We start from the raw sequence: 11,869 nt of genomic DNA on the forward strand, positions 1-11,869 counted from the left end.
ATTTTTTTTTTAAAATTTTAAAAAGAGGGGGCTTTTTGCCCCCCCCCCCCCCCCCCCCCCCCCCCCCCCCCAGCAGAGAGAGCCATGGATAACCACAGGAAGGCGGCCGACGCCGCCGGGGCTAGCAGCGTCGGGGACGACATCGTGGAGATGGCGTCCGTGGGGCCTGCGCGGTTAGCAGAGTCCGAGTTCGTGGTGCCGTCTCAGCCAGCCGCCTTCGACAACGACGACGTCGTGGAGATCACCCTGCTCGACGTGCGCGACGACTCGGTGGTGGCGGTGCACGGCGTTCAGCCGGCGGCCGGTGGGGACGACTCGCCGGTCGCCGCCAGCACGGGCCCTCGTGGTGGCGGCAGCGCGGCCCCCCGCGCCGACAGGTCCCTGTTCGGCTCTGTGCACAGGCTCAAGGGGCTCAACTTCGTCAGAGGCGGTGCCGGCGCCGACTGGGCCGCCGTCGAGAAGCGATTCAACCACCTCCAGGTCGACGACCACCTCTTTTCCTACGCTTTCGGCAGGTGCATCGGTATTAAGGGATCGGAGGAGTTTGCCCACCAGCTGTTCCACGCGCTGGCGCGGCGGCGGGGCATCTGCGGCAACAGTATCACCAAGGCGGAGCTGCGCCAGTTCTGGGACCAAATCTCCAACACCAGCGCGGAGATCCGCCTCCAGACCTTCTTCGACATGTAATTCCATGGCCATTGATCTTTTCCGGCAATTAACATAGCCTTAGCTAACCAACCATCAATTAAATAATAATTAACTATTACTAATATACCAGGGTGGTGAAGAACACAGATGGAAGGATCACCGAGGAGGATGTCAAAGAGGTAATTTTCTTGTGCCATCACGCCTCCGGACCATTACTACGCCTATGCTCTTCCATTATCCGGTTGTCAGTGTCATACTGTCATTGGCATTAGCTCGCATAAGTTTTTACTACCCTACTGATCAGTCGAACAGACGTTCCAGAGACTTAGGCGCAGTCTTTTCCTTCATGTTCTAACTACTGCCATTGTATAAACACATCATGTATGATCAAATCGAAGTTCGTCAAAATGGATTTTTGAGCAGATCATCGCACTGAGCGCGTCATCCAACAAGTTGTCGAAGATCATGGAGCATGCGGACGACTATGCTTATCTGATCATGGAGGAGCTAGACCCAAGCAACATGGGGTACATCAGGCAGGAAAACCTGGAGATGCTGCTGCTTCAGGCGCCGAGCCAGTCAGTCAGCCAGACGCTGAGAGAGAGCCTCCGCCCCGCCGCAGAGCCCAATCCACTCCGGCGGTGGTATCGCAGCACCCAGTACTTCCTCGAGGACAACTGGAAGCGCGTCTGGGTGGTGCTCATGTGGCTCTCCATCTGCACGGGGCTCTTCACCTGGAAGTTCGTGCAGTACCGGCGCCGGTACGTGTTTGAGGTGATGGGGCATTGCATATGCGTCGCCAAGGGTGGTGCCGAGACGCTCAAGTTCAACATGGCACTCATCCTGCTACCCGTGTGCCGGAACACCATCACTTGGATCCGCAACCTCACCTTCGTCACTCGAGTCGTGCCACTCGACGATAACAACCTCATCAACTTCCACGAGGTGGTCGCCGTGGGGATCGCCGTCGGCGTGGGACTGCACATCCTCCCACACCTGACCTGCAACTTCCCACGGTTGCTCCACGCCGCTGACGCCCAGTACGCGCCACTGGCGCAGTACTTCAGCACAAGCCGCAACTGGAGGCCGCCGAGCTACTGGTGGTTCCTGAGGGGCACGGAGGGGTGGACGGGGCTCACGATGCTGGTACTCATGGTGATCGTGTTCACGCTCGCTTTGCCATCTTTACGCCGTGGTAGGATCTGGCGTCTCAGACGCCTAACGGGGTTCAACGCGTTCTGGTACTCACACCACCTGTTCGTTGTCGTCTATACATTACTCATCGTGCACGGGCACTTCCTGTATCTCACAAAAAAGTGGTACAAGAAGTCCACTTGGATGTACTTGGCTATGCCGATGGTGCTGTACGCGTGTGAGCGGCTGGCGCGGGTGGTCCGATCTACCATGCTGCCAGTGAAGATACTCAAGGTGGTGGTATACCCGGGGAACGTGCTGTCTCTGCACTTCTCAAAGCCCCAGGGGTTCCGGTACGAGAGCGGCCAGTACATCTTCATCAACTGCCCTGCTGTTTCGCCATTGCAGTGGTAAGCACATGCATCATCACCGTTCAGACATAGTTTTGCTTTCACATTATTATTGCTAAACATATTTGCATGAAAAATGAAGCATAGTAGGGTGTAGATGTTAATTATGCATGGCTTCATTTAAATAAGCAAATGTACTTAAGTGAAAATATTGCGGTTACTGTGCTGCACTGCGCTGTGGTAGTTAGAGGAAGATTTGCCAATATAATTCTTTTCAGGATTCTTGCTGTTACACAGTTTTATACTATTTTTTAAAATAAAATGGAATTGTTTCAGCATTAAGCAAACTAATCCATCAACCCGTGCTCCCGCACGGGCTAATATTTTTAGAAGCTATTGTATTTGAAAATTATTTAGAAATTAAACTTCTAGCTAATAATCAAAATTGATTACCTACTACTCTCTTATTTTTTTCAATACGTCAACATAATACTTATATAGATATGTACCTATCTTTATCCAATTGTGATTGATTTTTAATTAATAATTACTCTATGCACTTTTTCATCCATATTCATACTTTTTCCATTTTGTATCGCACCTCCAATCCTCCATACATTATGTTTAGCATACAAATCAATATTTTTCATCGATTCCTCACGTACATGTATAAATGGTCTAAATGGTGACACTCATCGTGTGTATATACTTTAACTTAGTATTTTTATATTAATAATGACATAAATAGGTTATTTAGAATCATATATTAGTTTATTTTTGACATTTATGTATGATGCACATGAATATAATTAGATTAAGATTTAGATGTTTAATTTAGGTTATTTTTAAAAACAACTTACGTGGGTAATATAGATAAAATTTTAGAATGATATTTTAAGTTATGCTTTATAATGATATGTATTAGTAAATTGGATGAAGATTATGGGATTACTTTAGATTATTTTTTATAATAGCTAAGCTCGGTAATTTAGATATAGGTTTAGAGCTCATTTTTGAATATTTTCACAATGATAGTGGTGGGTAACTTTTTAGAAAATATAATAGATCAATGGCTATGATTATTAGATTTTACAAGATTGGTGTTTGATGTTTTTGATTTTTATGAGAATTTGTCTCTTTTTTTTCTAGCTTGTCTCGTGGGAACTAATGCGGAGTCTCCAATGGAAAAAAATGGGACTACATTGCTAAAAAATATTACCATAAGCTACCTCTCGTTTGTTAAATATTCAAACACAATAGATATATACTTATTATCTTCATCCAATTATGATAGAATTACTCTATAATATTTTCATCCACATTTATAATCTTTAACTTTTCACTTTGCATCGCAGGTATGCGCTTGAATTTGTTTAATGAACCCTAAGTTTGTGATACAATTTTAACATAGAAATCTATATTCTCATCATTTTCTCTATATCTTTATAAATGGTGACATGATTGTGTGTAGACCTTAATTATTATATCATATACCAATAGTGCAAGATATAGACGATTTAGAATTATATATTGCTGTATATTTTAATTAAGGTTATTTGATTCGAACGTAGGATTATCATGTTATTTTTAATAATGGCATGTGTGTGTAATATAGATGCAAGTTTTTAAGTAATAGCGGTGGGCAATTTGGTTGCAAATTAGGGGGTTATTTTAAATATTATTCATAATGGCATAAGTGGGTAATTTTGATGAAGATTAGGGGGTTACTTTAGTTTATTTTATATAATGGCAGAGGTGGGTAATTTATATATAGATTTAGGGGGTTACTTTAGGCTATTTTCATAATGGCATAGGTGGGTAATTTTTTAGAAAACATAATAGATTTAATGGCTATGATGATTTGAATCTATCGATCAATGGTCGGATGTTTTGCTTTTTTGTGAGAATTTTTAGGATTTCTCTCTTTTTCTAGAGTGTCCACCTAGGAATCCTAGGTGGCTTCACCTGGAGGCTTCAAAAGGAGCCTCCAATTAGTAATAGTAAGATGATACAGCATAGGATTATTTACAGCATAGGATTAGTTGTTATATTAGGGAAAGCAGAAGAAAGAAAAAGATATGCTATAATGACTTTGCACGTTGGTGAACTGGTGGTGCAGGCACCCATTCTACATCACGTCGGCCCCGCAGGATAACTACGTGAGCATCCACAGCAGGACGCTTGGCGACTGGACCCGCGAACTCAAAAGCAACTTCGCAACGGTATATCTAGCTAGGGTCTTGCCAATACTTATAGGCTCTTTCTAAAAATAGGAGCATCAGATCTCACCATTGACTTCAAGAATTAAAACGGAATGATGAATCATTATGCTCATCATCTTCAGCTATGTCGGCCACCAATGGAGGGGGAGAGTGGGCTGCTCCGGGCGGAGTACAACTGCAATGCTGGCGCCATGTTGAACCCAAGGTAAGAAAGTGAATCATTTCTGATTTCTTCAACTTTTAACAAATTCTTTGTTCCGTAGTGCAATTTCCTCACAATTTCATTATGCCTCGTAATGCTCCGCCCCCAAGCCTTTACTGCCTTTATAAAAAAAAAGTGCTCTTTTGCGGCGTCTCCAACGGTCTAGGTTAGACCTAGCTCAATATATTTTTTTACTAGTTAAACAATGCAATAAGTATGAGACTAGCGTGGAGCGAACAGCTAATCTTGCTCACTTTTCGATACAACTCTCTCTCACAATAGAATCTTCAAAATTAGCATGTACATAGGATCCACATCAACTATCTTATACCATTAGAGAAGCCCTTAGAGTTCGAAGTTTGTCCGACAAAATAGTGCATATATTCGATGGTTTCAGACCACCTTAACTTGCCTCAGGCCAAGCACCCCTCATGAGTCACGAGCTCATTGGAGGCTGAACAGGGCCTCCTGCTGATTGGTGTGCTGACTTTTAATCACATGCATGTACAATTAAATAGCTCGGGAATCCATAAGCCAGCTAATCTATCAAAGCCAACCAAAATATTTTACGAGGTTTGCTTCAGTGCTTGAAAGGAACAGGTAGTTCCTCCCCCCTCAATTATTCTGGCGTTTTACTTTAAACGAGGGCAGTTTAGTAACTGCTCTTTATTTTCCTAGCTGCTGCACCAAATAGATGGAGCCGACGGCTCCCGTTTTCTGATTCAGAATTCCTCAGTTGCCGGCGCTGCTTGCTTTTATCCTACGTGGCCCTTCGTCCATCTCCCTCGGAGAACAAAACGTCACGCGCTCTTCGTCACTACTTCTCAGGGCATATTCAACAGTTTAGACAGCTGCTGTTTTTTTTTTCATACCATGTCACGTATAGATAGTGAAACAGACAACTTGTATAAAGATTTGTCTATTAGATTGTCTGCGAACTATTTAATTCCTTCATGAACACATAAATCAAAGTGACGAAGTATAAACTTGGGGATTGAGCTTCGTCATCTTCCCTTCACACAAAAGTGCTGGAGCGGACGATATGACTTGAAAGCACGAGCCTCCGTCGTCCCTTCGCGAGGCGACAGCGTGCCCGTCTCTCGATTGAGACGAGGCCATTTTCAAAATGGCCGGCTCGGAGATAGAAAAAGACGCCCGTGCCCTCAGCAACCCGGCACCGTTCAGCAGGGGCTTGCTTCCCAGAACCTCGCTGCGCATGCAGGTGCTCGCCACCAAGGCGCACCCTGGTCGGGTGTGTGCGTTTGGACAGTAGAAGTTTGGACAGCAGGAGCACGCCGACATGTAGTGGTCGCCGCAGCCGAGGCAGGCGAGCACGCTGACGAGCATTTCCTTGATGTAAGCAGTCCAACACCCAAGCAAGCAGCCATCTGCGGCTGTAGGTGCCTCGATTGAACTGAATCTGAACCTGAATGGGCTGCACTTGCATGGGAATGGGTCACCAACTCGCCATGGTTGGGTGGCCGCTCAACTCAAAGCAGATGCAGTGCCATGCAGGAGCCAGGAGGTAAGAGGGAGCTCAGACAGAGACGACACAGGGGAGTTTCGAGAATGAGCTAGCTGATCTAGATGTTCGATGGGCGGCCCAGGCGGTAGGTTCTAGGATGGGGCAAGGCTACCAGAGAGGGGGATAAGACGACGGAAGCCAACAAAGAGAGCTAGTCGGGGCGGCGGCGATGGTGGCGAGCCGGTTAATCTGCCACGACCTGAGCAAATAAGTACCCTCAAGATAAAAAATACTAAAATACCCTTGGGTTAGTTTTTTAAAATTAGTTCCTGATCCACAAAATTTAAGTACCGGTCCAGATTTTAGGTTGTAACATGTTCCTTTCATTTTTCAACCACTGGATCTGGACATGTGCATTGCTCTTAAAATTTCTCATATTTTATAGCCTCTCTATTTTGTCTAAGATTTCCTATAAAAACACTTATTTTAGGATAGAGGGATAGAGGGAGTATTATATACCAAGGGGAGAAGGTGATTTCTCCCCACCCTTGATAGGAACAAAACTACAAGGAGACCCCTTAGTCTTACACATGTTTTTGACCTTTTTACAATACGGGGTTAGGCATGGGCAGGGACAAACCAATACAAGAGACCCTTAGTCACAAGGCTTAGGAGGTACTCCCTTGAGGCCGTTTTTATTTCATAGATTCCAGGATTGCCATGTCATTGAAAGAGGTTTGAGTCGATGAATGAAATAAGACCTCAAATGTGCAATTTTCTTTTGCGGATTCATGAGCGGACCATAGCATTTAATTGCAAGGCACGAAACTCATAGCCTTGGAAATAGTATACAGAGAGAACTTCTTCCCTCTCTCTCTTCATAACTATCGGGCCATGTCATCAAAATTATTGATGTATCACATCATTAAATGAGAATAAAACTCTTATGAAACTTGAAATCGGATGAAATGAAACTTTGTAATCCTTACTGGCAATTTCAATACATTTCATAGTCTTGAAAATAATGTATACTTCATTTCTAATGAAACACATCTCTTCTTCCTCCTCACAAATACTTTGCTATATCATCATATTTGCTGATGTGGCACAATATTGATGCGAATGAAACCCATTCTCAGTGAGGGTTTCATTGTCATTAAATATTGTACCACATCAACAAATATGATGACAGCGTAAAGGTATAAACCATGATAAAACTGTACATTAGAGGTGCAGATTCATTCATCAAGAAAAGCCAGTTTAGATGGTTCGGCAGTCTTAAAAACCGTCCCATGAAACCTTCATTGAGCATGGCATACGGCACGAGGGTGATTACTCCATAGACCAAGAAATGAAGTAAGTGCATGCGTGCATGTGACGGCCTCAAAGAAAGAATGACTGCAGCAGACCATATCTCTTTCATTTTTGCTAGCCCTCCAAATTTGCATGCGTGCAAGCAAATCAGACCTACTCCCTCCATCCTGAAAAACAAGACATTTCGGTTTGTCCTATGTCAAATTAGCCGAAGTTTGACCAAATTTATAGATAAGAGTATTAGCATCTAACCACCAAATAAGTAAACTATGAAAATATATTGCATAATGGTTATTTGATATCATAAATATTATCGCTCTTTTCTTCAAATTTGGATATCATAAATATTAACTTCTACTGTTGTGTGGATTGGATCCCTAATGTGTTTGTTTTATGGCTACTTTCGCATGATCAATTAAATACTTACTGGTAGAAAACTTGGTTTAGTCCCGTTGGTAGGCCTCAAATCTCTCTAAAAGCCATTCGGGATAATTTTTTCAAGACAAAATGGAGGTCTTTAGTCCCAGGACTAAAGACCCCCTTTAGTCTCGGTTGGTATTACCAACCGGGACTAAAAAATTTCCAAAAAAAAATAAAACAAGCACCGGGTGGCCTCCGCCCGCCTCGGCTCCTGCGCTGCCCACCGTGGCCGGCTTTCGCCCGCCTTCCACCGCCTGCCGCCTGCCTCTGGCCCTGCTCTGCCTCTGCCCTGCCGCCGCCACCAGCCTCCACCTCGGCTCCGCTCCGCCCATCGGCCGGCTGCCGCCGTTCGGCCCGCACCCGCGCGGCCCGCCCGCGCGTTGGCCCGCACCCGCACGGCCCGCCCGCGCGTTGGCCACCCGCCCTCGCCCTGCCGCTGCTCCTCACTGTCAGTGAGGGGCGAGCAGAGCAGGAAGGAGAGGGGTGGTGCCGCCCTCGCCGGAGCCTGCTCGCCCGCGGCTCGCCTGGGAGAGGAGGAGGAGAGAAAGAGAAGGAAGAGGATAAAGTGCCCGGGGAGAGGAGGGGAAGAGAAAGATAAGGAGGAGGGGGCACGTGGGGACTTTATGTCTCGGTTGAAAATTTCAACGGGACAAAAGGCTCCCCCTTTAGTTCTGGTTGGTTGTTTTGTCCTGTTTGGAAATTCCAACCGGCTTGTTGGACCGGTTGGAATTTCCAACCGGGACAAAAGGGTTGGGCCCCCGCTGTGATATTTCTAGCCGTTTTAACACGGACTAAAGGGGGGTCTTTAGTCGTGGTTGATGTTTACAACCGGGACTAAAAGCTCTCCTCCCGCTGTGGCCTTTGGGGGCACATTTTTAACCCAGGACTAAAGCTACTTTTATCACGGGTCCAATATTAACTGGGATAAAAGGGGTTTGATGGAAGGTTAGTTCTCTACTAGTGATTTGGAATTTGCTCCATTGGAAAACCACGGTCCTAGTGAATTATAATTGTGGTCTGTGTGCAAGTGGCATAAAAGAAACTTCGGTGCATCTATTCATTGGTTGTTCATTCAGTCAATGGTGTCAGCGTTTCTTAAACATACACTGGGACCCATCATTGCCTCCCCTTGGATACGATAATTGCAGTGAGGACTAGGTTTCAATCACCAATCTTCAAAGAGATTCTGGTAGTAGCCTGCTGGTCTACTTAGTGCCATCGTAATAGCATCATATTTGATGGTTGTCATTAGAGATAACAGCTAAGCTACTAATTAAGATTGTGTTAGAGAGAATTGGATCTGTAATTTTCACTAGATCTGTATTGCAGGGGTTTTGTTTGGGTTTGCAGCCATCAAATTCTTGAATTGCAAAAATCCAACGAGTACGCCTAGGCTTAGAACCTTAATTTCTTGGAGAGCAGATATTAATATCAGCACGGTTGGTTTATATTATGACTTTTTGAATTGACAATTTTGAACACAAATACCATGCGTAGCAACTCTTAGTTATTGCATAATTGACTTAAACATGCATCATTCAACATTTTACTATCATGAATGGTATATGGCATGGACATTACCTTCCTTTTGCTAAAATACTATCCTCAATAACTCACAGAAGAATGTCCATGCGATTAAGCATCCACAATATAGGCACCGTTCAGCCCGTTGTTATCAGAGTTAGAGCTATAGTCTTTCAGAAGTTTCTTCCCGGGGCCCTTAATTAAATCTTTTAGGCACTATCTAGTCCCTCATTATCAATAGTTAGAGCTGTAGTTTCATGAGAAGTGGGAATAAAATCGTTTGTGTACTTATTCATGTTAAGATCAATTGTAACTCTACCATTACTAGCATCAGAACAACATTTACCTCAGTAAAGGTAGACCCAAGATTATATATCTCTTAAACATTATCATGGAAAACATCTAGAAAAGGAAATTAGTTGGTATATCATTTCTAGAAAACATTGAAAAAGTAACTAGCCATAAATGAGAACACATATGTTGAGTCTAAGACTCAAACGCAAATGGTTTACCATACCACTGTGGTTGACTTCAAAACTTTCCAACAAACAAACTACTAACAATTGCAGTTTTCCCACGGCAGTTTTCTGGATGAATGATTGAAGTCACCGGCAATTTTCTGCAAATATTCTAATTTATTTAATTTATTCTAAGAACGTGGATTAACCTATGCTGGTTTAGTAGCTCAGTAAAGCATGATTGCACTTCGCGTAAAGAAAAATAACTACTTTTGTGTTGAAAACAATTGCAGATTTCCCAAGGTGCTGATCGACGGCCCATACGCCTCGTCGTCGCAGGACTACAAAAAGTACGAAGTCGTGCTCCTCATCGGCCTTGGCATCGGTGCTACAGCCTTGATCTCCATCATCAAGGACACCATCAATAACATGAAGCAGCTCGATGCCGACCTTGAATATGGAGCAGCCAGCAACTATTCGGTATCATTGACATCATTCCGCACGCGGCGCATCTACTTCTACTGGATAACCCGGGAGCAAGGATCCTCCGAGTGGTTCCGCGACGTTATGGATGAGGTGGCGGAGACAGACAAGAAAGGCGTTATCGAGTTACACAGCTACTTCACCAGTATCTATGAGGAGGGCGATGCACGGTCGGCGCTCATCGCCGCGCTCCAGTCCCTCAACTATGCCAAGAATGGCATCGACATCGTCTCCGGCACCCGTGTCAAGACCCACTTCGCACGACCCAACTGGTGCAACGTCTACAAACGTATCGCCCTCAATCACCGCGATCAACGTGTCGGTGAGTCTCATATTACTATAGATAATACTATTCCCCTCCAAGTGCCGATGTAGGTAGAAGGGCCAAGATCATTAGGTGTAGGGAGTCGACTAGGAGACAGTGAACAGTCGGTTCGCTTGTTTATGCCATCCAGCTTCTCTCACTTGCAGTGGCAACCAAATAAAATGTCATGAATGAGAAAGTGGGAAGACATATGGATCACCCTATTCCTTAAACAAAACACCTAAAAAAGGTCAGCACATCCAGCACTAGATAAAAGATGCACAAAAATCAACATATCCAGCACTAGATAAAAGATGCACGGGCAGATAGCTAGCCAGATAACTTTGTTTTGACAAACACTAAGGATCTTGCTCCGATCCCTCTCCAGTTTTGGACTTCTTGAGCACATCATCAGGCATGATCTTACCAGCTCAATCTTTACGTAAAAATGGATAAGAACAGCAGTATAAATCAGTCAGCATCACTGTACGTAGTATATTTATCCGAATCAAACACTGATATCATCCTCTTCTCGGATTTTTACAGGAGTGTTCTACTGTGGTGCCCCTGTGTTGGAAGAGGAGCTGCGTGATCTCGCACGTGATTTCTCAAGAAAAACCACCACAAAGTTTGATTTCCACAAGGAGTATATCTAATTTGAGCAACCAACTGGCATCAAGAAGTTTACACATGACGAGTTGAACACATACCGTAATATATACGTGTGTCTGAAATGGAGTTGATCAAATGAAGTATGTATTTGCTTGACTAGTTGGGTCAAAATTTCATCCGTTTTGGCTCTAGAAGACGAATAGCCATTGTACATATTTTATACACATTGTCTCCCCTGTACTGGACTATTTTCTCAAGTAGGAATGATAGAGAGTTTGATGGCCTATTCATCAGTTCAAAAGTCTCATGAATTTTTTTTAATCAAGAAAGATGAGCCAATGCTCGAAATAATACCTTTGTGGCGCTTAAAAACCATCCCCGGATGTGATCTACAGTGTTGGAGATCGCCCATGCTAGGCATGCCCCACGCTGTAAAAAAGCCCGGCGACACATGCCTGTTTGCGATTTTTATTCCCACCAAGACACCCAAAAAACTATATAAAAACTATATAAAGGACTTCAAAAGGTGAATGACCGGGACGGACGACTAGAGGGGTGAATAGGAGCCTTTAATGATTCTTCTCCGAGAACAAGATCTATATTCTAATTGCCACTCTAAACACACCTCGCTTCTAATCGTCAAGATGACATAAGTCAACTCGTGATAAGCTAACCTAGGAACGATTAGAGATACTTAAAGCATAGCGGAAACAAAGCAAAATTGAGACGCCGT

General features: G+C 44.2%; 1 protein-coding gene across 1 annotated transcript; it reads left to right on the top strand.

Moving 5' to 3' along the window:
* Window positions 1-81: 81 nt before the first annotated feature.
* Window positions 82-11,429, top strand: LOC101785755 (respiratory burst oxidase homolog protein B). The gene is made up of 7 exons (XM_004980667.2): window positions 82-683; window positions 779-827; window positions 1,072-2,192; window positions 4,252-4,354; window positions 4,477-4,559; window positions 10,031-10,542; window positions 11,071-11,429. The coding sequence occupies exons 1-7, from the start codon at window positions 85-87 to the stop codon at window positions 11,178-11,180; spliced, it is 2,577 nt and encodes an 858-aa protein (XP_004980724.1). The 5' UTR covers window positions 82-84; the 3' UTR covers window positions 11,181-11,429.
* Window positions 11,430-11,869: the final 440 nt, after the last annotated feature.

The sequence above is a fragment of the Setaria italica genome, chromosome VIII, assembly GCF_000263155.2.
Source record: "Setaria italica strain Yugu1 chromosome VIII, Setaria_italica_v2.0, whole genome shotgun sequence".
In the NCBI taxonomy this organism is placed as follows: domain Eukaryota; kingdom Viridiplantae; phylum Streptophyta; class Magnoliopsida; order Poales; family Poaceae; genus Setaria; species Setaria italica.

Excerpts from the sequence above, each read along its gene's own strand:
- LOC101785755 (XM_004980667.2), top strand. The coding sequence starts at position 85 with ATGGATAACCACAGGAAGGCGGCCGACGCCGCCGGGGCTAGCAGCGTC. Across the intron at positions 684-778 it reads CTCCAGACCTTCTTCGACAT|GGTGGTGAAGAACACAGATG; the intron begins GTAATTCCATGG and ends CTAATATACCAG. Across the intron at positions 4,355-4,476 it reads TCAAAAGCAACTTCGCAACG|CTATGTCGGCCACCAATGGA; the intron begins GTATATCTAGCT and ends CATCATCTTCAG.